Genomic DNA, 22,121 nt, shown 5'->3' with positions numbered 1-22,121 from the left:
GAAATGTCAGTGATTTGTTTACTATACTGAATGTACTTGATACTTCAGTAAGAAGAGAAAACACAGGGGAAGGACAGTGGGGGCAAAAGAATTAAAGATCTTGGCAAAATGTTGCCTTTGGTGGGGAATGGTGGCTTCGTGAGGACTGAAGGCACGAAGGCGCTGGCCATGTTGAGAAGGTAGAGGAGGGACACAAGGAGATGGCAGTGGAGCCCTGGAGAGGGGAGGGGAATGAGAGATGGGGGCGAGTGAGAATTTGGGGTCAGGGTGTGGTAGGAAGTTTGGATGTAAGTTTCCCAAGGTGGGCTGGTTCTGTATGATGGTGAGATCTAGAGCATGAGGGCCGATGTGAGAAAAGATGAACATCACTGGAGTTAAGAACTCAAGGGACGGAGAAATCCGCAGGGCCTGGGGTAGAGGTTCTGTGTGGAGAGTGACATGAGTCAGTGTGGACCAGGCTCAGAGCCCAGAGGAGGTTGTTATGATTCAGTTATCAAAGTCTGTACTCATGTAGCTTCAAGGACAAAACCCAAATTAAACTGTCTTAAATGCAAGTGAGAATTCATTATCTTCCGTTAGTGAACAGCGAGGGTAGAGCTTCAAAAGTACTGGGTCTGAGTGTTAAAATTGTCACAGGGTGGCTACCTACAACCCCCGACCCCCCACCTCTGCTGTCCTTGGATCGGCTTTGGTGACAGGCAGCCATCCACCACTCGCAGCTACACACTTTCGGGACCTGTATGGTTATTTGTTCCGGAAGGCACCAGGAGAAATCTCAGGGGTGACATCACTGACCCCATCAGGACCCTGTGCCCACCCTTGAGGTGGCAGCAGATCAGCCCCTGCACCTCGTGCCCTGGGGGCCAGGGACTAGAAGGTAAAAACCGTGTCCCCCGTGGAGGTAAGTGCCAGATCGGCCTGACCCTCCATGGTTTCTAGCCCAGAGGGGTGCGGTGAAGTGAGGACTCTGGTTTTCTGCAGGAGCTGGGACAAGGCCAAGAACACTCACCACTCTATTCTGTGCGGAGGAGGGGCCTGCCCGAGGCCAGAAGCTGCCCCGAACCGCGAGGTGGGGAGGGCTGCAGGGCAGGGGGCCTCCAGCCAATCGGACAGAGAAGCTTGGCCCGTGCTGGCTTATTGGATCTCTACCCACACTCAGATTTCCTCATCTCTGAACTGTCTCCTCTCTCCTGACAGACTGAGTGTGTTCTTTTCATTTCAGCCAGCTGCAGTGTTTTGTTTAGGGTTTTGCTCTGTCTTCCTGCTTGTAACGCTTATCTCGCTTTTCCATCTCGTGTCTCTGCGTTTTTCTCTGTTCCTGCCCTTGTCTTAGGGAAGAGGAGGAGGAAGAGGAGCCAGTCACGGAGCCCAATTCAGAGGAGGAGAGAGAGGATGACGCCCCCTGTCAGGGCAAGGACAGGTACGGAGCCTGGACCCTCCCAGGCTCCCACTAACAGCCTGAGGTCCCTTCCTGGTAGAGAGTTTGCAGCCCCCTTTCAGAAATCTCCCTTCCTCACCGGCTCCCACTGCCAATCCTCACCCTGAACACAGAGCCACAGAGTGCCTAGGTGTGTAGAAATAACCGAGCATATGTTCATTAGAGAGCTGCACTTTCCCTTCTTGACCTTGCTTTGCGGAAAAATCACAAATCATGTAGCTGGTTTTCTCCCTGCTGTTCCCTCCCTCATTAGTGCTTTGCTTAGATGGACACCAACCGGAAGGAGGTTCACGTCTGCTTGGAGAATGTTACTAACCCTTTCAGCAGTGTAGGAAGGATAATTCCACGTGTCCCCTTCCTCCTGTGGATTCTACCAAAATAATAGTGCCTAAAGAGTGTGGGTAACTACTGTGTTATTGATCCAGGTTTGTTTTTTCTCCAAGTGGACAGGACTGCTTTTCACCCCATGCAGCCCAGAAGAATTTTCCATGATCTGTTTTCACTCTGAGAATAAGTACCCTGATTTTACAGGCTTTCGAGGGAGTTTACTGTCCTCTGCTCATACTTTCCAAGGATGCCTTCTTTCTACCTTCAGGCAACCTTAACAGATACAGGCATCCTGCAGATATTTTTAATTTTATAGGTATTTTCGCAGATTGATGTGTTTATAAAAGAGAAAAAGTGATCACCAGTAATTTCATTTTCTAACATTCAAAAATAATTCTAAAGTTGATTTTTTTTTTTGTTTAACTGATTACCACTGCAAATTGACAATTTTACTGTTTTGTCCACAAATGAGCAAGATCAAAGAAATCTTGGATAAATTAGGGTGAAACATCTTGCAAACTTCAAAATCAATGGAATTTTTTGCTGCTCAGCCTCTTTCTCTAAGCCGCCAGTGCACAAAAAGGGGTCCATTTGATATGCTGAGATGCCCGCCATTCCCAAGAGCCATGGGATCCTCTCTGATCTGACAAACTATTGATTTGTTTCCCTGCTTTGGAAATGGCTGGGGAGAAGCCAGCAGGGTGCGGGTGTGGAGAGAGGAAAAGAATGACCTGGTCATAAAGAGTGAGCCACCCGTGTCAGAACGTGGGGAGAGAAGGGTTGTCATTAGCCAGAGCCCCTCACCTATGGGGAGCTGCCATCCCTGGGGGTAATGATACCCAAGGGTGCTCTAGGGAGAAAGAAAGTTTGGTTGATAGTCCCACCGTAGGTTGAAAACCAGCCACAGGAGATCCTGTAGACCATCAGTGAATCCGCTGGTCTGGCTCTGTATGAGCTTAAATGTGCGTGGTCTGTCCCGCCCACACAAACCCATCCTCCCTCAGCTACTCTCATGGTACAGCCCCTCGGACCAGATGGAAGAGTCTGGCTAGAGAGGGCAACCTTCACAGCATCCCTCTTGAACTTGTGCTCTCTTTACATGGGGTTGTAACTTCCACAGGTAAATGGAGGTTTATTGCTCTCAGGTCTTTTTTCTATATGACCTGATCCTGGAGGCATCCTTGATCAAACTAGAGTTAGGCTTTCCAGCTTTAGGAAATAAAGTAGAAATGGTAAACACCGGGGCTGGATCTCCACAGTGGCTAAGGCACTCATTAACCTTGACCTGGATGTATTTATTTCTTGGCATAATCCAATCAGACCTCCAAGTGGCGAGAAAGATGCTGCTTACTTCTGTTGGGTTAATGTCTTGCCCTGCGTGTTCTACCTGTGGGCTGCTGTTTTGTGTGTGCATGCTGTGTGTACTGGGCCTTCGCTGAGCACAGCGGCGAGGTCTCCTGCCATCCCCCAACCCCCTTATCCAGCCAGGGGAACGGCTGTGTCCCCGCCCTTCTACACGCAGGGACCTCTGAATTTGAGGTAGAAAAGAAAATGGGTCACATCCCATTCCTGAATAGGCATGGCTGGGAGTCAGGTTCTCCGGGAAAATGACCATGGTCTTGAAAAATGCAGAGTTTAACAGATTCTCTGTGTACCTCCAAAGATCTCAGTGGTCCAAATGTAGTTCTGTGAAGATGGAAAAGTTTTACAGTTGTGGCAGAACTGGGCGGCCTCCAGGAGTCCAGATGTCTAGGGCTTAGTCATAGAGGTGGGCTGTGGGGAAAGTGTGAAGTGGGCAACACTTGACTTGAGTGCTCCAGTCCCTCTTTTCTGGCTGTTGGCATTCCTTGCTGGCATCTCTTCTCCTTTGTCCTTTTCTGTGCATGCTTTTGAGGAAGCACCTGAAAGCAGGAGCCTAAAGGACGAGGCTTGGGGATATTTCTTCCTCCAGGCTGGGATTTTTAGGAGGAGGACCAAACTTCAGTTGGGCCAAGAGAGAGAAATGAAGTTCAAATCGTGGAAATTCACATGCCAGTACAGTCAGTGGGGAGAGCCTGGGGAGACTGGGGAGATACTGAAGAGGAGTCTTCGGGGCTCCATGAAATCCCCACACACAAGCCTCCAAAGGCCTGGAGGCCAGACTGGTTTGCAGGGGTGGGTCCTTGCGTTCGTCCGGCAAGTCTTGCCTCCCAGATTGACAGGCCCAGGGCGCCGGGATTGTGGGGCAAACTGAAGCTTCTGGTGGTGGGCTTCCATGCTGCAGCTGGATTCTGGAGTGAAGCGGCCGTAATGGTAGTGGGGTTCCTGTGTCTTGTTCGCTTTCCTAACCTTTGCTTCCCTTTCCTTCCCCCTGCTTCCTTCCTTCCTCCTGGGTCAGCAGAGAGGCCAGACCTGCCTTGGAGCAGAGCCCCGCCGGCGAGGATGCTGCACCCGAGAGCTCAGCCCTCTCCAGGGCCACCTCACAGGGAAAGTGGCTTCCAGCCAGCCCTGTGGTGGGGAGTCCCTCGCGCAGCGGGTCCTCTGGGCCTGCCCTCCTGTCACCGCCCCTGACCCCTGCCTCTGCCTCCCGGCCCTCGTCTACGGCACCTGGTCCCCTGAAGGCATCACCGACCATAGAAAAGCTGCCTTATGTGCCCCACAGCCCTTTCCACCTCTTCTCCTATGACTTTGAGGATTCGCCCATGTCTGCTAAGGAGAAGGAGGCCGAGGCGCAGAAGGAAAGCAGGTAGATCCCGCCTCCCAGAGGCCTGTGTGAACTTCACCCTGGGAGGGCCACAGAGCACGTTGCCTGCACCTTCCCACTTGCAGCTGTGTTTGTGTGGCTTCCAGTCCAACCAGAGAGCAGCTGTGGCGTCAACTAACTCCCTAACCACTAACTAACTACCAGGGTTCAGGCAAAAGCAGAAAATTGTCATTTGTTTGAATTAAAGAGCTCTTCTATTACATAATTACTAAAAATGGATTTTTAAGCATCAGGTTTTTAAAAATATGCATGGTCTGACAAAATTGATACATTTTGCCCCTACCTGTGTGGGCCTCGTTTGACCTGCGGAGTGTAGCACGAAGTGTTCTGCCCTCTTTTCATGCAGTGTTTTGAGTGGGATTTTCCTTCCTTTAATAGTCCCTCTGATTCCCCCCATTTGAGCACGTATTCCACGTCTGAACCTTACAACTTCCGGTCTTTCTCTTCTAATAGGTGGGTGTCTTTATTTTCTCTCCCTTTTCTAGAGCTTTCTGGTTTGATTCTAATGTATGTGGGTTTCTTTCAAAGATCTCCCCATGAGATGGCAAGCAATTGCGGTTTGAATCCCTTCACAGGCATTGATGCAATTACATTATTAATTATGAGCGCTCTGATAATTCCTGTAAAAATTGGAGAGAGGAGCAGAGGGAGGGAGGTGTGCAAGTCAGAACTGCACAAGAACATTTGGGCAGCTGCTTGTCACGTGCCTGTGTGCCTGCCCTTCACAACTGCCTGGCTTAGGAGTTCTCTGCAGGGTGGGGAAAGGGGGACAGAGGGTTTGAATATTTGAACCATCAATTGTCCAAAATCAATGATTGATGATACTGATGTCTTCTCTCTTAGAGTGATAATCATTGGTAATACTTATCTATTTATTATGAGCCGGGCCTTATACTTTCCATGAAATTAACATCTTAAAGAGTTAATGCTGAGAGGTAGTTTCTGTTACCAGCCCTTATTTACAATGAGGAAACTAAGGCAGGGACAGCCAGGGAAGTGGGGAGTGGTTTCCACCCCAAGCACCGTACTCCAGGTTTTGGTCCTAACTTGTACATTGTACAGTTCTCTTTTAGAGAGTCTGTCTCTCTCCTTCTTGGGCTCATCTGTGCAGCAGCTCCAAATACCAGGCCTGAACCTTGACCCCTCCCCACCAGGGGTTCTTGAGGAAAGTCCTTGTCAACAAAGTGCTTTTGCCCGAGCCTGCATTTGGGGGACCCTTGATCTGGGGGCCGAGGAAGAAGTTATGCCTTGTTTTGAATGAAGGATTGTGGGACCCAGACCTGAAGAACAGCTCCTTCACACCACAAATAGGACCAGTTGCAATAGGTGTTGGATACTCCATCTAATAAATATAATTAATTTAGAAGTGTGACCATCAACCTTTCTGCTTACATACAACCTAAGAATATTTTGAAACTTCCCTCAAGGTTTTTTTTTTTTAATTAAAGGTTTATTTATTTAGAGACAGAAAGAGAGCATGTACCCATGGTGGGGGAGGGGCAGAGGGTGAGAATCCCAAGCAGACTCCTCTCTGAGTGTGGGCCCTACACGGGGCTTGATCCCATGACCCATGAGATCATGATCTGAGCCGAAACCAAGAGTCAGAGGTTCACCAACTGAGCCATCCAGGCGCCACATACTTCTCTCAAAGTTTTAAATAGCCTGCCTGTAGTTTTTTGTTAGGAGTTTAAACCGTTGTAAAAGATATAATTTGTCTATTGTCTGTGTGCTTTAAATTCCTTTTTGTCAAAACCTTGGGGTTTCCGATTTAAATGATTCAATTCTGGGAAACACCTGCATATGCCTCATTGGCAAAGCCTGTCCTCAGATGAATGAGGCCGAGTTTCTGTCAGAAAAAGTCGGACTTCACATTTCAATTCTGATACATGCATGTCCCTGTGACAACCATCTCACTTCTAGAATTGAGAAGAAAAAGTGGACAGACTGTGAGTTATTTGGATGATTGTTCAGGTATTTTGGCAAAGAAAAAAAAAAAGCATTATGCTTGTTTTATTACCTTCATGTCATTTCAGCACAATTCCCAGGTAGGTGGTCAGGTAGATAGAAGTGGTGTGTGAGACCTGGCTCTGAGGTTGCTCCTGAATAAACTAGGGCCTTCTCCTTCTTCAGTATTTCTTAAGGGTTTCCCTCAAGGGGGAGGCTTTCCCATACTATGCCTTCGCCTGGTATCCTGGAGGTTTTGCCACTCAAAACACTGCCCCACACTGATTTGGCCTGGGTGAGGATGTTGCTTTTTTCCCTAAAAGCGGAAGGCAGTTGTGAAGGGGAGGCAGGAGAGGAGAACTTGGAGACCCTAGGAGTGGCCACAGGTGGACCCATTTTAGGAAAAGAGCAGATACGGAACGCGTGGCTCTGAGCTCCCCTCCTCTTGTTTCCAGGGTGGCGTGGTATGCCTGCCGGAGTGCATGAGCTCCACTTTGAGCACCTTACACTACAGCTTCTCTAGAAGTCTCTTCTAGGTCTCAAACTGTGGGCTTGCTGGATCTCTCACTTGATTTTTCTAGAGCATCTCTGACACAGTTCTTAGGTCCTCCAAGAACAGTATTTCTGTGCAAGTTAAGAAATGTACATTTGACTGGAATAAAAATAACTTGGCAACCTCCTCTTCCCCAGTAGGGTGCTGTTAGCCCGTGAGGGTGACTCTGGGCTTCCTGGTGATGGTCTCACAGGCTCTGATGGAGCTTTCCTGGGCCCAGGTCCCTCCTGCTTGGTCGTTGCCTCTACTTATAGTCCTGGGGGATGGGAGTATTAGAAACACGTACATTGCTGGAATGAACGTACACATAAATTAAGAAAAACAGCTTCTCGTTTGTGTGTAAGGATTGCCTTATATTTAACCAATAAATTTTTATAATTTTTAATCTTTTGTCTGACAGGAATCTGAATGCCGTATAAATATTGTTTGTACCTATAAATTTTCTGATGTTCACTCACTGTGGTTTTCATGGAGTCTGTACAGCCCAGTGGTGGACTGCCACTGAACCGGTTCTAGTAGATACCAACCAGGTAGTCTGCATAAAGGGCCAGAGGAGAAAAGTACAGTGAATTGAGTGAGTTGTATGCTCCAGTTTGTTGGCTGAAATTGAGAAGCAAAACTGAACAGACTGGGAGGTATTCCAATTTTAATTGCTCAACTATTCGAAAAACCAAAGCAGGGGGAATATGCATTATGCTTGTTTTTATTTCCATCAGGTCATTTAAACTCCATTTTAGGAAAGTAATCCTGTTAAAACACTCTCCAAGATGTCCCCTTTTGGTGGAAAGGGGATGGTTTTAGATGCTTGTGTAGAGTAACAGGCTGAGTGCCCAGGTGGCTGGGGGATGCAGGGCCGCAGCCTGAGGTCTCAGAGCTCCTGACCGCAGCCACCTTCCCTGCCCACGTCACAGTGCTCTCTACCCCCTTCTCTGCCTCTTCTTCGCCCATGAGCTTTTTTCTCCTTCCTCTGCTGCCTCCTTTCTTTGTATGCTCTTCTCATCCTTTGCCTTTTGCCTTCTCCGTGCCCTGTGGTTTGGGAGCACTCTTGAAAAGTCAAACCAACCCTCACATGGAGAAGCAGTTAACCTGTTAGACACATAGCGGGTTGGGTTTTTCAAGAGAAGAGAAAAGGAATGCCCAGAAGCCACGTCCGTGAAGATGATGTGTTCATTGAGGAGGGCGGTGGGGTAAGATTGCGTGAGCTGAGGCTTCATCTGCCTGGTGGCGAGTCTCAGTCCTAAGCACAGGCCTGACATGTGATCCCGAATACACATGAAGAGCGGTAGCTAAGCACACCAGACTTAGCAGCACAGGATAGATTTGGGGTAATATAAATATTTTGCTTCCCATTAAAGCAATGTAATTTCTGAAGGCAAATGGAAAATATATGTCTATATTCCACTTTTTAAAATAGATGGCCTATTTTTAATTTTTTTCTATACATAGCTTTTGATTTGGAGAATGTTTTTATACAGTTGTAATCTAACTTGGTATAAATAATATATTCTGATGTTTTACTTGAGCATACATATAAACATTTCTCGTACTATCACATACAGAATTGGCAGTCATTTTTAATGGTTGCATAATATTCCATCAATAAATAACAGATCACACTTTTTCACCATTCTTGCGTCTTTACCTATTTGGGTAATTTCTACCTTTTCTACCACGATCTTAATAATGTTCCAGTGACTATCACCATGCATGACATTTTCCATATGCAATTAACCATAATTATGTTAGCTTCCCAAAAGTAGGCTTAATTCTGTGAAAAGATATCTACATTTGAAGTTAAGTTGCTTCCCAGAATGATTTGTGCTAATTTCTGTTGATGGAAGCTTGGACTGGTTTCACTGGGTGTAGGAAGCTCTTTGTATCTTTGTACACTTATAGTGACCCATGGGGTCCCATACACCCAAATACAGTGTCCCCAACCAGTTTAGGTAAAGGAGTCAGCCCTGCCTTGTGGCTGAGCAGATTGAGAGGCAGAGCTCATTGAATCTCATTATTTGTAGCTCATCATGAGTGTCTGCTCCCCAACCCCTCCTTCCCCACCACAAGGGCTTCAGGTTATGATATGTTTTCTGGGAACACACTGAGGGATAATAGCTAAACGCAAACTACTAGAAAGGACAGCTATTCTAAAAAAGAGAAGGAAAATTCTAGAATTTTACAAATCCCAAAACTTGTCAGAGATGACTGGGAAATGATAAAGGCTCATTTAAACCCGGTGGCTGTACTCTTGGTTCAAAAAAATATATATATTGGCTGAAAACGTGAATACATGTACCTCTGGTCAGCAGGTAAGTCCTAAAGGCCTGAGGACATTTTCTCCTTGGTCATCGAGCACGTGACAAGATGACATTTAATGAAGGGCATTGATTGGGAAATACCTAAGGCAGAATTTTTACTACGATGTTTGTTTAGCTCATCATGTGGTATTTTCTATAGATCTTTAATGGATTTAACACTAGTTATACCACCATGGGAAGCATGAGGAATCTTCATATTTTCAAATGAAAATAATTTGGATTCTTTGTTAGCAAAAAATATTAACATACACTTAACAAGGAAATATGAAGGTTTTTTTTTTTAAAGATTTTATTTATTTATTTGACAGAGAGAAATCACAAGTAAGCAGAGAGGCAGGCAGAGAGAGAGGAGGAAGCAGGCTCCCTGCTGAGCAGAAAGCCCGATGTGGGGCTCGAACCCAGGACCTGGGATCATGACCTGAGCCGAAGGCAGCGGCTTAACCCACTGAGCCACCCAGGCGCCCCGAAATATGAAGGTTTTATTGAAACCCTTTGTCATATATCCTGCTGCCTCAATGTTGGCATTTGGAAAACCTCTCTAAATGAGAAGTAATCAAAACAAAGCAGTTAGTAAGTCAGTTAAAGCAGTTAGTAAGTTAGAATAATCACTAACGGGATTAGCATTTCTAAGCCTGTTTTTCTTGCAAAAATTAAGGTTGTTTGCTAAATGTTATTCATTTACTGACTTGTACTCATTTCTCTGCTGTCCTTCCACACTCCTCCCCACCTTAAACTTCTGCACTGTTTAGATACAACAGTCTTGGCAACACCTCTTATCACTCAAGACCTTCTGGATCTGCCACTCCCGCATCATCTCTCTCAAACCCACCGGAGGCCAGGCCGGAAAGGTAGGTTTTGTAAGAAGCATGCTGATTGCGTCACTGTCCTCCAGTGAAGGAAATCAGTTTAAGAGCAGCTAAAGGAAAAGTACGAATAAAAGCATAATCTGAGGTGTTTTCCTTTACATGATGTAGTCCAGAGGCAAGAATATCTTCTCTTTCTACTATCTACAAAGTAAATATTTTATTAGAGGTGATATTTGTTACTATTGTCTCGTCTCCCTACAAACTTCCCATAGAAAGTATAAAAATTTGTTCCCAAGTACGTAAATGTGAATGCTTTGATTGACCTGTGAAAAACCATTCTAGGTGTTTTGTGTAAGGTCTGCATTTTGTCCTATCAACATCAGTTTTTACCGTGGAACGATTAACTCCATATAAGTCAGGAGGTAGTAGGCCCATTAAGGTCAATGCCTTAATGTAATTAATCCAGGACCTACCAGAAGAGAAAAGAATTGCACGGGTCCATGGAAGGAATGTAACTTGGCAAGAGTATTAGACCACTAGAAATGAACTAATTATTACTTCTGGAAGCGAGTGATTGCACAAGGATGTGTTTACAAGGAAAAGGTAAGACCTGTAATTTTAGAACAATTAAAAACAGTTACCCTTATATGGTAAGAGTGCTGAGTTAGAGAAGACTGGCTAGGGTTACAACATACTCACTGGGAAGTTATTTAATCCCTGAGGGTGAAATGCCACTTATGCCAACTCTTACCTTAGAGGGTGGTTTTGATGAGCCAATGAAAAGGTACCCATGAAAGCGCTGTGTGAACCCCACTATGTGGGTCAGTGGGAAGTGACAATATGTCATAAGAAAGAACATCCAGTATCTCAAGATCAGAAATCTAGACAGGAGCAATTCAGAGTTTGCCTCAAATCATGAATTAAAACAAACTTGACCTGTATTCCATACTCTGATCGTCTTCTGTGTATTCTGAAGTACGTTTTGTTGAGCGTGGCTGGTGATTAGAGGTTTGGTTGGGATGACAAGACCTTACAGTCCCAGAAAGAGGGGGCTGTCCAGTAGGCCTTATCTCACCACCCATCACATTAATTTCCAAGGTGGCACCTAAGCACCTTGTTGTCAAAATCTCAGGTTCCACAGCCCAGCATGGCCCTGGACTGGGCATATTTGGGCTTAGTTAGGTCTTGACAATAAGATAACAAGTTGATTACCTTGAAGACCCTGTCCTACACCCTAGGGTACCTCTTCTTGGGATCAGTTGAGATAACTTCTGGTCCCAGAGAGGTCACCAATGAAGAGGATCCTTATCTTAAGAGATGTGAGATTGAAGGCCAGAGTCAGGAATATTAGAATCTTACTGATACTACATCTCAAATCTTATACATGCTAGGTGGACAGCAACTTGGGAAGAAGAACCAGGTCCCATTCATTGCTGTGTCGCCCATAGTACCTGGGGCCTGGCTATGGCAGAGATGGCAGGAAACACTAGTTGAAGGATCAGGTGAATTACCCCCTTATTGGTTGGGGGAATATAATTTGTCTGAAGTTGACTAATTATAAGGATGGGAAGTTTGCAGGTTTCCAAAGCCCTGGGCTTTGTGGGAAATTTCCCCCAGGTCCTAAAGAGGAAGCTCCAACCTCTGCCTCCTTCCCATCTCCTGGAAGCCTGTTCCAGGTTACAGCTGGGGAGTCCTCTGGAAAGACCCTGCCTGTGTCTCCTTCTCCATCTGGCTGAGAGTCTCCTGGAGCCCAGGTGGGGCGGGATGAGGATTAAAAGAGGAAGGTGGGGCTGGACCCTGGAGTGTCTGGGGAGGAGCCTAGTCTTCCTCCTGAGACCTCTGGAGCTGTTAGGGTTTGGAAGCATTGGTGAGGTGCTCTAACACATCCATAAATGGACCCAATGGGTTGAGGCCATAGGGACAGAGGCTGCCAGAAGCTGTGTCTGAGTCTGAGAGAGTTGACAATGCCCAGGAAGGGCAGTGGCCGTGGGGCTTGAGAGGAGCTATGGGTTTGGGCAGACTTGGAGGAGGGTGGGAGCAGGGCTAGTAGAATGAGTGAGGGGTCAGGTTTGCTCGAACGTGAGGGTGTTAGAAACTAGCAACTGAGACAGAAGGTACTAGAAGAAAAGCAAATCGAAGGTGATGTCTAACCTGGGGCATGCAAGGCATGAGGAGTCTGTATGACACCCAGGGAGATGAAGGGGGGCCCCAGGGAGGTGGACCCAGTGGTCCTTGGCTTGAAGAAGGTAGTGGCATGAAATCCCTCCAGGCAGCCTGCTGACACCTGGTGACCAGAGAAACCAGTAACGGGGCCTTTCCTCTCCTAAGTGGTCTGTTCTCTCCTACAACGGTCTCTGCCATAGAGAGTTCTTTACCTGCACCTTTGCCGTATCCACTAGCAAGTAAAACTGCAAAGGATTTATTACTTCCTTTACATTTGCATGATTTTCCCCAACTATCACTGTCTATGGCTTTGAAAAACCATGTGATGAATCATTTGAGACATCAGATGTGCTGTTCCGTTATTAAGACCAGCAGGTCCCTAGGCCTGACTGTGCTACCATGTTTACTCTTGCCTTGCTGGCTTATATTGGTGACTGTAAAAATAAGGAGGACCCCAACTCCAACTCATGCTTGCTTACCATCACCCAAATGTATGATGTCAGTGGTACATATCATAATATATAATTTAATGCAGCTTAATTTTTTTTCTTTTTCATTTTTGACTACTGGATTCTTTGGATGTCACTCATAATCTGTTTTCATGTTTATGACTATTTCTTGCCCTGTTAAGGTATATGATTGTTTTTACTGAGGTATATGCTTCAGTAGAATTTGTAATGCTATTGAGATGTTTTATATACACATAATTATTGAAACCAAGATGAAAAACTCAGGAAAGACGTTAAAGCATTATGAACAAGAGTTGCATTTTGCAGTGAGAAACCACATCTTCTGTTAACACACTCCTGACGAATAAACAGCTTGTCAGGGTGCTGCTGGAAAGATCTAGAAGTCTATTCCCTTGATTTGGAAATAAGTCTCCTTTCCCGGAAGTCCTAGGAGAATCAAGCCAACTTAAACATCTCTTCAGGCAGGTCGGGCCACTTACAACAGGCCTAGATACCACCAGGCATCATTGTGAGCTTAGAGTTTTCCATATTTTTCCCAAGCATACTAGTATATTGGACACTAATCAAATTTGGAATGATAAGTTGACCTAGAAAGGAAGAACTGAAGAAACAATATACAGAATTAAGTCAAGGCATGGGTATTAAAAGGAAGCCATCTCCAGATCTCCTATTACAGCCTCATTTATAGGGCTCTCTTTCAGAAACAGCATAACGTTAATTTTCATGAAATCGGAAGTCGAGTTGTGCCAAAACAAAAGAAAACAAGAAAACCAGAACTATTTGCAAAGGCCCTCGAGGATATAGAAGCAACCGTTTACCGAAAGCAGACTTTCTAAATGCTTCAATTTTGAAAATGTGCTTTCTGAATGGAAATGTTCTAAATATTTTTATAAGAAAAAATTAGAAGACTATTTGAACCATTCATGTTGAGTATTCAAATGAGACAAACAAGCAAACAATAATTACACCACAGCAAATGTGTCTGGGAAGTTGGGAAGAGCAGACGGCACTCTCTTTCCATCCCTGCAGTGACATCTCCATCTTGTGGGCCTTTTCAGAAATGGCGGCCAGGTGCTTGCTTCGTGTGGTGACCTCAGTTACTGGGTGACTGAGCAGGGGTCAGAAGTCCAGTGCCTGGGTTTGAAAGTACTTTGAGTCCGTCCGTCTTGGTGCTGGGCCTGGGGAATATGCTGTTAACAAGGCCCGGCTTATACCATGAAAGGGGGCATTAGGGACACACACTGAGTGCTCCATGGGAGCACACTGGGAGAACCCCAGGCCCAGATTTCAGGCAGTCAGGGGGGAACTTTGTACACTTACTGAGCTGAAACCTGGAGGGTCAGTATGTGCCTTAAGCCATGATTGTGTTCTCTCTTCCACTTACAACAGTACCATTGGTGACTGGAAAGGACAGTCACCTGCCTGTTCTATAGATTCCTATCAAGAGCCTTTAGAAAAATTCGGGAAATGTCTGCCCCATATAGTTGTCCTAGCAGACTTTTTCCTACTTCCTGGATTGACAGTAAACCCATGTATAAGTAATGGCAGCTCCATTGGGAGTAATAATGCATAATAAGGGATGAGTAAAGGATGCAACTTTAAAATTTATTTTTATGTGGGCTTTGCAAGTACAACACACAGCATTTAAAAGGTTACACAATAGTAATACACTGTATAAACTATTCTGCATTCTGCTTTTTCATTTAAAAAATAGGTCTTGGTCTTCCCCCCACCCACAGTACTTAAAATTATTGCATTCTTTTTAATGGCCGCATCTTGCTTTTTTCTCTTCATGTACCCAATTCCATACTGATGGGCCTGTGTCTTGCTGTGACCAGTGACAGTGCAGTGTAATTCATTCCTCTGCGTCATGTGGTGTATGTGTGGTTATCCATAGGATAAGGTCCTAGAAACAGATTTACTAAGTCGGTTGTTGATGCCTTTTAAATTTTGCCAAATTTCTCTTTGTGAAGACTGTACCCATTTTGATTGTCAGCCATAGTGTGAGAGAGTTTGTTTGCCGATTCCCCTGCAAAAGGATCATTCAGCTTCTAACCATTGCTCACCTGGCAGTGAAGAGTTATATGTCAGTAAAATTTAAATTTGCCCTTGTCTTACCATGAACGTGATTGAGCATGTTTTCATATATCCACAAGCCCTTAATAAATACTTCCTTTTCTGGGAATGTTTGGTTCATGGTCATTGAGCTCTTACCCAAGTGTGGAGGTTATTTATAGACTCTGATAAGAGCAGCCATTATTTTCCTCAGTCACTGGTCTTTTACTTCATTTCTGGTGGTTTTGCCATACAGAAAAATTTAAATTTTATGAGTTAAATATATTGATCTTTTTTTGTCTTCTGGTTTTGTGTTCCTCATGAAGCAAGCCTTTTCTCCCGTGCTTGCTTCCAGAATTTCAAACTACAACTTTCACATTGAAATATTTTATCTATCTAGAAGTTATTTTGGCATATAGCATGAGGCAGAGACCCACCTTAAATATTTTTGCTTGTTTGCATACTATTTATTGAATAATCCATCATTTCCCTACCAATTCACCATACACTGATAGGAACACAGATTCACGCCTGGGTCTGTGTTCAGACTGTTCCGTTAGGTGCATCTCCCATCTCCTGTCTTCTCTGAGGCTGTCGGGTGCTCTCCCTCCTCCCAGTTCTTATCTTTTCCAGTCAGTCAGTCATCTTTGGAGGGGACTGCATCATGGGCTACCTTGAAACAGTCCTGTTATTTTTGTCATCTGCTATTGTGCGGTGTTTTATGGTGATTAATATATGGAACAGAGAATGAGGGGTATCTGGGGAGCCTGAGACTGAGCAGGAGAGTGGGAGCCTGCTGTGTTGAACAGTGACTTCTCCCAAGTCAAGCTCCCCCTTGTGGGATCCCCTTCAACACCTGTCTCCACCACTGGTGTGATAACTTCTTCACCAGAATGAGGATTTTCATTTCCATGCATTTCTTGCCTATTTTCAGGCTCTTCTATTTATTTATTACCTGCCTGGAAGGCCTTTTGACTCTTGCTCTGACTGTAACTATTACCTCTGTCTTCTCCATGTGGGCTCTCTGTTCTGCATGGATATGCGTGTTTGTGTCCTCTTGTTCTGGTCAACTTTGGCTTTTATAATCTCTTGCCTTCACTGGTACCTACATGTGCCTTGAGGTTTTATGCTTGGTCTTCAAACCACCACTTTCTTCAAATATATGATCCGTGTGGTTTTCTCGATCTCTAATACTTGCTGGTTATGTTCCATCACATGATCTATACAGTACTTTGTTAAAAATTGTGTTAGTGGAGTCAAGACCCCCACTGTCTAGTGGAGATTTAAAGTTTTTTTTTTTAATTTAAATTGGTCAATGTAGATTTAAAAAAAAATATTTTATTTATTTATTTGAGAGAGAGAGCATAAGCAGGGGGAGCGGCAGAGGCAGAGGGAGAAGGAGGCTCTCCACTAAGCAGGGAGCCCGATGCAGGGCTCGATCCCAGGACCCTGGGATCATAACCTGAGCCTAGGGAGACATATAAGCTACTGAGCCACCCAGGTGGCTCCCCCATAAAAGTAGATTAAAAAAAATACATAAACCTCGAAAGTCACTGAGAAAATCCTGAATAGCATATAAAATAGGATAAAAGGCATAGCCTTGCTATATGATCCCAATTAATGGCACCCAGTCCATAAATGCCAATAGGAAATAAAAGGCATCAATGTGGATTGAGTCCCTACCATTCGGAGCAGTCGTGTTCTCCTTTTACCATGTAGACTTCCTTCTTGCCTGCCACTGATTCCTGATCCCAGTCTTGTCACGCTGGGTTCCCATAAGGCTCAGTGGGGTGCTCTTTAATCGCCTGTGTTACAGCCAAAGTGCAGGAGGGGGAAGCATGGGTGCATTGGCCACGGGAGTTGGTGGGGGTCTGGCTCCCTGATGGCAGCTTCACGTGGTGACACCAGGTGTTGGGGGACCGTCAGCCCTCTGTACTGCAGGAGGACTCTGAATCCTCAACACTCTCGAGGGACTCTTCTCCCACATGTGTTTTAGAGCTGACTCCTCACCATTCCTCCTATGAGAGATTTAGTTTCAGATCTCTGTCATGCCTGGACTAGCTATTGAGAAGTAAATGTCCTTCCGGAATGTAGATCTTAGCAGGTTACTTTTCCTGCTTAGAAACCTTGAATGACCCTCACTGCCTATCAGTGAAGCCCAGCCCGATTACCATCACCAATAGGATCGATCCTGTTTGAGTCCCACGTGCACCTTCCAGCTTCCTCAGCCATCATGTCCCCCACCCTCACCGTACTTGAACCCCGTGGGGATGGAGAGCCACCATGAGCATACCAGGCTCTCCTGAGGCCCCTTCCTTCAAACATGCTCTGTTCTTTGACTCATCTCTCCTTTATTCACTTACTGGATTCCTCCTCAGCCTCCAAAAGCCACGGAGATGACATCTGTCCTATAAAAGTCCTCTGACTTCCTCAGACAGAATGAACTGTAACGTCTCTATGGGTTCACGTACCTGTATTTCAGCTCTTGGTCCTTTGACTCATCATGGGTTTATCCCTTTTTTTCCAAAATGGGGTTCACAAATCTACAGTAATCTGTGGTAGTGGACGTGGGTCCTACAAACCCATGGGATCAAGATGGGTAACTTCACTAGACTGGCCATTTTATTATAAGATTTGGGAAAAATCATGAAGACAGGACTATGCTCTACAGGATCCATGTTTACATGACTTATAAAGAGATGGTTTTTCTTTGTGCCAGGCTAAAAGCACTCTGGGCTGATCTCACGCGTCTTGCCTTTTCCCGTAGGACGACTGCTGCTCCTTCACTGTTGGGCAGCCACCATTTCTCTGTCTCCCACATGAGATTCCCCAGCCCCCTGTTTGCTGCCCTGTCCTATATCTCTTTGTCAAATCAACAGGCAAACAGGTGCCTGACCAGGTTTAACCTCACAGAATCCTCTTTTCTTCCTTTGGAAGGTGGGATTAGAATAGATTTTTTTTAACTACATAATTCTCTCATCCTTGTTTATATACAAGGTAAGCATAGTAACTTTAAAGGGTACGTATCGTAATTCTGTTGGAAGTGAGAACAGTGTGCGTAACACTTTGAGTTAGGTGAGATCTCTCACAAGGAAATGCAAATATCACTCCTCAGAGAATGCAGACGGAAGAGCGACACCCACAGAGCTGGGAAAAGCAAAAAGAAGCCTTAAACCCATGTCCCCGTCTTTGATGGCCGAAGTCTCCGGTATTGTAGCAGTGATGATGGAGAAAAGTTGCCAGTTTCTTGGGGCTGCCTCTGGAGCTTGCTCATTTCATTTTGAGATCTGAGTTGTAGCCCAGAAGTGTGAAAGAAGATTAACATTTCCTCATTTCAGGGCAAGCAGATGCCTTCTAGAGCTAGGCAGGACCGAGAATTACCTCTTCTCCTGTGATCCTTAGATCGGGTGACCCCCAATTTCATAGCCAGGCTGTGAGGACAACCTCACTGTTACACATTGTCGAACTATCATTTTATTACTATTCTTTGATCTCTATATCTTCATATTAAATCATCTATTTGTGAATTAAGTGATCATATCAAATATCAGATAATTTGTGAGCTTAGTTCAACTTCTGTTACTGTATCACCAGGGATAATTTTTTAATAAAAAATTATTACCTCGGGTGTAACTAACATGAGATCTGTTTCTCTTACAAATAAGACTTAACTCCAACTTACCAAAAGGAGTGTGTGTGTTTAAATAGCTTGTACAGTAATAATTGACCTAAAAAAGCTGAGCAGAAGTTTTTTTTTTTTTTTTAATTTATTTATTTAACAGACAGAGATCACAAGTAGGCAGAGAGGCAGGCAGAGAGAGAGGGGGAAGCAGGCTCCCTGCCCAGCAGAGAGCCCGATATGGGGCTCGATCTCAGGACCCTGGGATCATGACCCAAACCAAAGGCAGAGGCTCAACCCACTGAGCCACCCAGGTGCCCCTGAGCAGAAGTTTTGCTGTATATATATGCAGGTGAAACCATTATCACAATTGGGATAATGCAAATATCTGTCAGCCCAGACATGTTCTCATACCCTTATGTGATTATGGCTGCCGCCCCCCATCCCAAGCAACCACGGGTCTGCTTTCTATCATTATAGATTAGTTTACATTTTTTAGACATTTATATAAATGTAATCACGCTGTCTGGACTCTTAGGGAGGGGTTGACTTCTTTCAATTAACATAACCATTTTGTAAATTCATTCATTGTATTGTACATTTAAATACTTCATTCCTTTTTATTGCTGACTAGTACTCCATTGTATACTAGTACTCCATTGTATAAATGTAAACAGTTTATCTGTTTACCTGTTGATGGACATTTGAGTTGTTTCCAAATTTTGGCTATGAGCATTTGTTTGCAAGTCTTGGTATGGAAATGTGCTTTCATTTCTCTTGGTTAAATACCAAGAAATGAAATGGCCAAGTCCTATGGTAGGAGCTTGTTTAGTTTTTTAAGAAATTGCTGAGCTGTCTTCCAAAATAGTTGTACACTAGAGTACCGCTGGCCTCATAAAATGAGATGAAACTTCTTCCTTGCTCTTGAATTTTCTCTAAGACATCCGTCAACACTAGAGGTCTGGCGTAACGGGCTTGTTTAAATGCCCAGCTCTGCTATATCCAAAATGGGATGACTCTGGCCCCCGTTTCCTCAACTATAAAGGGGAGAATAACGGAACTTCGTGCAAGAGGTCGTCGGGTTAAAAGAACCATTTCACATAAAAGCATTGACACACAGTATTGTCTCCATAAATGGTAACTCTTATTACCAGCCCCATTTCAGTGAAATGGAATTCCTGTTTCAGACATACTGGCGGGGGAGGCTTTAACCAGATGGGTTTCTGGGGCAGCCCCCAGGGCCTGGTATGGCCAAGATTAAATATTGCAATTCCTCTCCCTCAGAGTATATCATCGCTCGGTTGCAAAACCTCTCTCTGGCTCCTCTCCACCTGCATTCTTAGGTGGCTTCACTTGGTTGCAGTTGCCTCGGGTGTAACTAACATGACTTCAGCTTTCCAGCTGCGTTCCGGGGTGGCGCGCCGTCCTGGTGACTCAGCCGGCTGGAAGCCGCTGCAGGAAGGTTCAGATCAAACCCCCAGCCTGCTCTTGCCTCTCAGCCTGGAATTGCCAGGGTCCTATTCCAGATCTAGCCTTGGCGACAGCAGCTTGACTTCTCCCCCGCGTTTAGAGATTTTAGGCTCCCCACATAAAATGAGATGTGGCATGTACCTGTTGTGTCCCAGATGCTGTTCTGAGCAAATTCCTACCTACACTCGTGTTAACCTGACAGTGCTTCATGAGTGGCAAGTAGTATTGCCACCATTTTACAAACAAGTGAACTAGGCTCACAGGTGCTCAATGATTGGCCATGCTCAGGTTTTCTGTAAGCCTTGTGCTCATTCCTTTTCGCCATAGCTGGCCCTCACACCGGCCAAGGTTAAACATCACAGCAACTTCCAATCACTGTAGGTCTTTTTCCTGGAAAACTGAATATGAAAGATAAAAATCTGTTAAAGATGCCTTTATAAGGAGAAGAACTTACCATACTAGCTTGAATTCTGGTATTTGGGTGTTAGGGGGTTTTTTGTTTTTGTTTTTTAAGGAATGAGTTGGGATAGTGCTCCTTGTATGGTCTGAATGCAGTCCAACACTGATATTATAGATTGAGCCCATTTCCAGAAATAGGATTTACAAGACCAAGTGTATGTTCCTATATGTTGGCTTATCCAGGAGACCTACGGAAATTTAATTTATTAATTTTATGTTTCTAGACTTTTGTTTCCAGTATGACCAAAGTGGCTTATATGCATCTAGGACAGAAAAGCTCATGGTGGGGGCACCTGGGGGGCTCAGTGGGTTAAAGCTTCTGCCTTCGGCTCATGTCGTGATCCCAGGGTCCTGGGATCGAGCCCCGCATTGGGTTCTCTGCTCAGCAGGGAACCTGCTTCCTTCCTCTCTCTCTGCCTGCCTCTCTGCCTACTTGTGATCTCTGTCTGTCAAATAAAAAGAAAAAGTAAAAGAAAAAGAAAAGCTCATGGTGGGGGCAGGGGTGTGTGTGTCTTTTTATTCTCCCTTCCTGCTACAGGGATCAGTGTTAGGGTGCTCAAGAGAATGGATCTTGAGTTGTTCAAGGCATTTTGTTTCATTTCCAGAAAAGAGGAACCATTCTGCATTGCTTTGAGTTAACAGCTTACATTTCAGTTCTTTCCAAATGGAAATTATTAAGGAAGGAGACTTCACGTATCATTAATGCTGCCTGACAGTGCGATTGCTGTGTGCCCACCAGAGAGTCACTATGAGAAGGCTCCTTACAAGGGAGCATGAGCTCAGTCTGCAAGAAGGAACGGCCTATCCATTTGACTAAACTGGACCATCCTTAACTTTCTCAAGTTCTAATGCTACTTTAATTTTATATAGGCTCTAATACAGCTGACATAAGGAAATTATGTTACGGTAGGCTACAGAGAAGCTTCACTGTGACTTCATTAGCAGTCACTAATGCCCATTAGTAACTTATGTATTAAGTTTTCCCTGAAATAAGTGGAAACACTTAGAAGAACAAACTAAAGTCAGAAGTATAAGGGGGACTGGCAGGGTCCTTATCTCGCACTTCATCCAAGAGCCCAGACCACCAAGTTCGCTCCTATGTCTTGCCTCTGAAAAGAGACCTCAGAAGATAAAGCTGCTGGGGTTTAACAAACAGCCACACAGGGCAGGCTGGGAAGCTGGGCTGGATTCAAATTCCCCATGTAGGGGAAAAATAGTCCCTAAAATAATTCTCTGTAGAGTACCTTACTTTTTGTTTTAAAATTCTCGAACTAGGGGCATCTGGGTGGCTCAGGTGGTTAAGCATCTGCCTTTGGCTCAGGTTATGATCCCAGGGTCCCGGGACCGTGTCCCACATCGGGGTCCCTGCTTGGCAGGGAACCTGCTTCTCCCTCTCCCTCACTTGTGTTCTCTCTCTTGGTTTCTCTCTCAAGTAAATAAATAAAATCTTAAAAATAAATAAATAAAATTCTGGAACTAGACTTAACTTTTAATGTTCAGCTAGCTTAGGGCTTCAAAGATATTTGATATTAAAAGAAGAACTTTTAAAGACCAAAAGAATGACTTCAAAAAATATATTCCAGGCTTACAGAAGATTTTCAATAATGACAAAGTTCTAGAGCTATAAAGAATATTATATATAAAATTGAAGCCCCCGTCCCTTTGATTTTTTTTTTTCTTCTGCTGGTGATGACCACCTGAAATTGGTTTTATTGTTTCTGTACATGTCATATATATATATATATATATATATATATAT

The 22,121-nt window shown here is 44.7% G+C and overlaps 1 protein-coding gene across 11 annotated transcripts in view; it reads left to right on the top strand.

Moving 5' to 3' along the window:
• FHOD3 (formin homology 2 domain containing 3) overlaps positions 1–22,121 on the top strand; it is a 473,175-nt gene that overhangs the window by 352,687 nt on the left and 98,367 nt on the right. For 3 of the 11 annotated variants that reach the window (XM_047697409.1, XM_047697410.1, XM_047697407.1), the window contains exons 11-14: positions 1,334–1,420; positions 4,143–4,490; positions 4,887–4,961; positions 10,070–10,168. In XM_047697409.1, the coding sequence (XP_047553365.1) occupies positions 1,334–1,420; positions 4,143–4,490; positions 4,887–4,961; positions 10,070–10,168 (609 nt within the window). The remainder of the gene's footprint in view (positions 1–1,333; positions 1,421–4,142; positions 4,491–4,886; positions 4,962–10,069; positions 10,169–22,121) is intronic. The other 8 variants (XM_047697416.1, XM_047697417.1, XM_047697415.1 and 5 more) reach the window with 5 other exon arrangements.

This window comes from Lutra lutra, chromosome 12 (genome assembly GCF_902655055.1).
Source record: "Lutra lutra chromosome 12, mLutLut1.2, whole genome shotgun sequence".
NCBI classification, from domain to species: Eukaryota; Metazoa; Chordata; class Mammalia; order Carnivora; family Mustelidae; genus Lutra; species Lutra lutra.
The sequence above is the reverse complement of the archived record's forward strand: the minus strand, read 5'-3'. Positions and strand labels throughout refer to the sequence as shown.